General features: G+C 23.0%; 1 protein-coding gene across 2 annotated transcripts in view; it reads left to right on the top strand.

Annotated features, from left to right (window-relative positions):
• Nucleotides 1-4,936: 4,936 nt before the first annotated feature.
• The window catches only part of LOC117171547 (mitogen-activated protein kinase kinase kinase 15), a 154,429-nt gene continuing 153,365 nt past the window's right edge, over nt 4,937-6,000 (top strand). For both annotated transcript variants that reach the window (XM_033358966.1, XM_033358965.1), the window contains exon 1: nt 4,937-5,576. In XM_033358966.1, the coding sequence (XP_033214857.1) occupies nt 5,540-5,576 (37 nt within the window). In that variant the 5' untranslated portion in view covers nt 4,937-5,539. The remainder of the gene's footprint in view (nt 5,577-6,000) is intronic.

Below are 6,000 nucleotides of genomic sequence, written 5' to 3'. Positions count from 1 at the left end.
ATATTATTTAACAAAATTAGATTTTAAGATAAAATTAAAAAAATTATTCCTGTGACATTGAATAAACCAATTTAAAATTGATTGAGCTTATATTTAATTTTAAATTTGTAAATAATTTAAAAATATGAAATATGAATATAATATTATTGTAAAAATTATAAGCATTTATAAAATAATATTATTAAGCTTAATAATTTGCAAATATATAAATCAAGAAAATATTATTATTATAACTAAAGTGTAAAAAAATGTTTGTTAATGACTCAATTATGTAAAATTTAGAATTAATTTGGCTCCAATATTAAATAGTTAATCAATTTTGATTAGATAACGTTAAAATAAAAATACGGTATTATTTAATTTTAATCTATAGATAACAAGTTTTTTAACATTAAATCATTAACATAATTAAAACATTAATGTAATACATTTATTTAATTGTAATTTAGCTTATAATAACTTTATGTTTTAATCAAAATTTTAATTATAATTTATATCATAATATTATTAAACTTAATGATTTCATGATATTTATTAATTTAATATTCTTTTATATTATTCAAAAAAATTAGATTTTAAAATAAACTTTAAATTATTATTCCTGTAAGATTAAATAAACAAATTAAAATTATATTTAATTTTGTAGATTTATAATTTGCAGACACAAAAATAAATAAAATATTATTATAACTAAAACGTTAAAAAAATTGTTTAATGATTATAATTTATATCATAATATTATTAAACTTAATGACATCACAATATTTATCTATTAATTTAATATTCTTTTATATTATTTGAAAAAATTAGATTTTAAAATAAACTTTAAATTATTATTCCTGTAAGATTGAATAAACCACATTCTGGTAAAATGTATCTTCAGTAATTTAATTTAACGATTGAAGAATTATGAGAAACAAATTTAAATATTATACATGATAATAATTTATTAAAAATAACAGCTGTTATTGAAAGTGAAAATAAAAAGACACAAAACATTAATAATTATCGGTGATCGATAAAAGTAGAAATCTAGTTTGTTAATTTTGATTAATTTTACACGTTGAAGAAAGATGTCGCCAGTCGCCATAAGATACGTGATTAACTTGAACATTGTAAGATTCAGCGCCCATGCGCTGCTAATGGAAGTTACGAGTTTTTATATATATAGGAAATATATTTATTTCAATCATTTTCATTTTAAATTTAAATAATAATTTTAGGAACCTTAAATATTTTTTTAAATACAAAGATTTGACTATCGTGATTTCAATAAGTGTATAATACTTTACACCAATTTCTTAATTATTTAAATTCGGGAATTTTCTATTTCGGATATTTTATAATTCGGCAATTTTCTGTTGCGGATTTTAATATTCGTGAATTCTTTAATTCGGGAATATTATAAAAAAAGGACGACTAAAAAATCCCGAAACTGTAAAATCTCCGAAAAATTATATTCACAAATTATAAAATTCCTCAATAATAATATTTGAAAAATAAAATTCGCAATTCGGAATATTCCCGAATAATAATATTTCTGAATAATAAAAGTAAAAAATTCGCGATTTAGAAAATTCCCGTATAATAAAATGTCCGAAAAATAAAATTCTCGAATTGGAAAATTTCCGAACAATAAAATGGCCAAACTGAAAAATTCCCGAAAAATAATATTTTCGAATAATAAAATTCCCAAATTCCGAAATTGAAAAATTCCCGAATAATAATTACGAATAAGGAAATTCTTGAACTGGAAAGTTCCCGAATCCAAAAATTTCTGAATAATAATATTTCCGAACAATAAAATTCTTAAATTGGAAAATTCCCGAATAATAATGTTTGCGAATAATAAAAATTTAAATTTGGAAAATTTCCTAATTACAAAGTTCAGGAATAAGAAAATTGCCGATCTGGAAAATTTCTAAATAATAAAATTTCCGAATTGGAAAAAACCTGATAAATAAAATGCCGAAATTGGAAAATTCCTGTGTAATAACATTACCGGAAAATAAAATTCTCGAATTGGAAAATTCCCGAATAATAATATTTGCGAATAATAAAATTCTAAAATTCGGAAATTTCCGAACAATAAAATTCCCAAACTGGAAAATTCCTGAATAATAAAAGTTTCGAATTGGAAAACAACTGATAAATAAAATGAAGAAATTGGAAAATTCCCAAATAATAAATTTCCGGAATAATATATTTTCCAATCAATCAAATTCCCGAATAATAAAAGTTTTTTATTGGAAAACCCCCAAATAATAAAATTCTGTAACTGGAAAATAAAATTTCCCAATGATAATATTTTCGATTAATGAAATTCTTGATTTGGAAAATTCGCAAATAATGAAAGTCCCGAATTAGAAAATTCCTGTGTAATAACATTTCCGGAAAATAAAATTTTCAAAATGGAATATTCCCGAATAATGAAATTCTGTAACTGGAAAATTCCCGATTAATAAAATTTCGAATAATGAAATTCTCAATCTGGAAAATACGCAAATAATAAAATTCCCGTTTAATAACATTTCCTGAATTGGAAAATTCCCGAATAATAAATTTCCGGAACAATAAGATTCCCGAATAATAAAATTCTGCAATTGAAATATTTCTGAATAATAACATTTCTCAATAATAATATTTTCGAATAATGAAAGTCATAAATTATGAAATTCCAAAAATAACATTTTCAGAAAATAAAATTCTCGAATTGGAAAATTCCCGAATAATAACATTTTCGAATAATAAAATTCCCAAATATGAAAATTCCCGCATAATAATATTTGCAAATAATAAAATTCTAGAATTGGAAAATTTCCGAATCATAAAATTCACGAATAATAAAATTTCTGAATAATGAAATTCTCGATTTAGAAAATTTGCAAATAATAACATTCCCGAATAATAAAATTTCCCAATAATAATATTTCGGAACAATGAACTTCTCAAATTCGAAAATTCGCAAACAATAAAAGTACTAAATTACAAAATTCCCGTGTAATAACATTTCCGGAAAATAAAATTCTCGAATTGGAAAATTCTCGAATAATAAAATTTCCAAATAATAACATTTCCGAATAGTACAATTTCTGAAAAATATCTAATATTTTGGAATAATAAAATCCCCAAATCGGAATGGTCGCGAATAATAATATTTCTGAATAACAAAATTTCGGAATAGGAAAATTCCAGAATAATAAAATTTCTAAACAATAATATTTCCGAACTTTAAAATTCTTAATTTGGAAAATTTCGGAATAATAATATTTGCGAATAAAAAAAATTCTAAAATTGAAAAATTTCCAAATAAAATGCCGAAATTGGAAAATTCTCGTGTAATAATATTTCCGGAGAATAAAATTATAATAAAAAAATATAAATAATAATAAAATATATAATATAATAAAATTCCCGAACAATATTTCTAAAAAATAAAATTTTGTAATTGAAAAATTCCCAAATAATAAATTCTGTAATGGGAAAATTCCTGATTAATAACATTACCGAATAAGAATATTTACGAATAAGGAAATTATTTGAATTGGAAAATTCCTGAATAAAAAAATTTCCGAATAATAAAATTCTTAAATCGGTAAATTCCCGAATGATAATATTTGCGAATAATAAAATCCTAGCATTGCAAAATTTTCGAATAATAAAATTCACAAATAATAAAATTCCCGAACTAAAAAATTCCTGAATAATAAAATTTCCGAATTGGAAAACACCTAATAAATAAAATTCCGTAATTGAAAAATTCCCGAATAATAAATTTCCAGAATAATATAGATTCCAAATCATAAAATTCACGAATAATTTTATTTCCGAATGATAAAAGTTTGTAATTTGAAAGTCCCGAATAATAAAATTCTGAAATTGGAAAATTCCCGAATAATAAAATTTCCCAATAATAATATTTCCGAATAATGAAATTTTTTATTTGGAAAATTCGCAAATAACAAAAGTCCCGAATTAAAAAATTCCCGAATAATAATATTTGCGAATAATAAAATTTCCGAATAATGAAATTCTTGATTTCGAAAATTCGTAAATAATCAAATTCCCATATAATAACATTTCCGAAATTGGAAAATTCCCGAATATTAAATTTCCGGAATAATAAGATTCCCGAATAATAAAATTTTGTAATTGGAAAATTCCCGAATAATAAAATTTCCCATTAAATAATATTTCCGAATAATGAAATTCTCTATTTGAAAAATTCGCAAATAATAAAATTCCCGAATAATAATATTTGCGAATAATAAAATTCTAGGCTTGAAAAATTTCCCAATAATAATATTTCCGAATAATGAGATTCTTGATTTGGAAAATTCAGAAATAATAAAAGTCCTGAATTAGAAAATTCCCGTGTAATAACATTTCCGGAAAAAAATTCTCGACTTGGAAAATTCCCGAATAATAAAATTTCTGAACAATATCTAATATTTCTGAATAATAAAATCCCCAAATCGGAAAGTTCGCGAATAAGAATATTTCCGAATAATGAAATTCTAGATTGGAAAATTCCAAAATAATAAAATTTGCGAATATAAAAATTCCGGAATTGGAAAATTCCCGAAAAATAATATTCTGTCACCAAATTTTGAAATACAAATCAAGCAAAAATTCGAATTAAAAATAAAAATTCTTTAAACTTTATTATTCAGAATCAGAAAATTTTCAAATATCATTAAAAATAATTCAGAACAAATTTGATGGAATATCTTCCAAAATTAAACAATTTTAGGCTAGTTAATTATTTAATAATAATTAGCAGAATGATCAAGTTAAAAACAGTAAAAAAAAAACTACATTTGAAAAAAAAGAAGGTAAGGACAATTTCTTACTTACCGATGAAATAAACGATCTGCCTGCCATCTGCAGTGTGTACGTTTTTCTAGAACATGTACAAAGACGAAGTTTTCATTTTGATTGCTATAAAAGGTATTTTTCCTTAATTTCCTCATCAAAACTGTTTGTCAACATGATTTCGAATACTTTGAGTAATAACTTTTCCACATTAAGTACCACTTGATTAAGTTTAATCCTCCGGAAAGTGTGAAATAAAAAATACAGTGTTGTGCAAACAGTGCAAATTGGAATCTTGAAGTTTTTACGAGCGAAAGTATTCATTTTTTTAGATACGAACAGAGGTGTGTCGTGATTTTATTCTCAAAGTGTATAAACAAATTATTTTCTCGCGGTGCTTTTAACCCTAACACAAAAAAAAACAGTTTCGAAATATAACCTAGAATTTTTTTGGAGCAGCCCTATTTTCTAATTTTAGGTCGTGTTTTTCTCAAAATTCTGCGGTGCTATTGTAGAAAATTGCTTCTCTAAATGTTATCTTTTTTAAAAATCAAAACAGTGAATGAGGATGGAATTTCGTTCGTTGATTTTTTTAGACAGGATCATGTGCGACGCATAAATCGAGACGACCAGAAATATATTTATTGTGGCCTAATTTTGGATTAGGAAAGTGAATAATAAGCGTTGATGCTTAAACAATATTTTTTTATTCTAATGAAACAAGATGCCTTCCACCTGTGGCGATGTCGTCGATTTGACTGGTAAGATAATTAATTAATTTTAATTTTTATCCAATTTTCCCTTCTCTTTCACTTTTTTTTTTTACAAAGTTTCGATTTCATTTTTAAGAATCATAAACGGGAAATCAAGACATCTGAAAGATGATTCTCTAAAAAAATTAATAAATTTAAAGAAAATGCGTGAATTTTCAAAAAAAATAGTTGATTTTTTTAACTAAAAAGATCCAATTTTTACCTAAAAATTAAATAGTTACATTTCAAAAAAAAAATTTGAAACCAATTTTAAACAAAATAGTTGAATTTTCATATACTGAAATTTTCTATTACAATTATAAATCTTTCTAGGAAAAAATGAATTTTTAATAAAAAAAACTTTAACTTTCAGTCAAGAAAGTTGAATTTTCAACAAAAGATTTTATTTTTAATCAAAAATCTGAATTTTTAA

Source organism: Belonocnema kinseyi, chromosome 4, assembly GCF_010883055.1.
Source record: "Belonocnema kinseyi isolate 2016_QV_RU_SX_M_011 chromosome 4, B_treatae_v1, whole genome shotgun sequence".
Classification (NCBI taxonomy): domain Eukaryota; kingdom Metazoa; phylum Arthropoda; class Insecta; order Hymenoptera; family Cynipidae; genus Belonocnema; species Belonocnema kinseyi.
The sequence above is the reverse complement of the archived record's forward strand: the minus strand, read 5'-3'. Positions and strand labels throughout refer to the sequence as shown.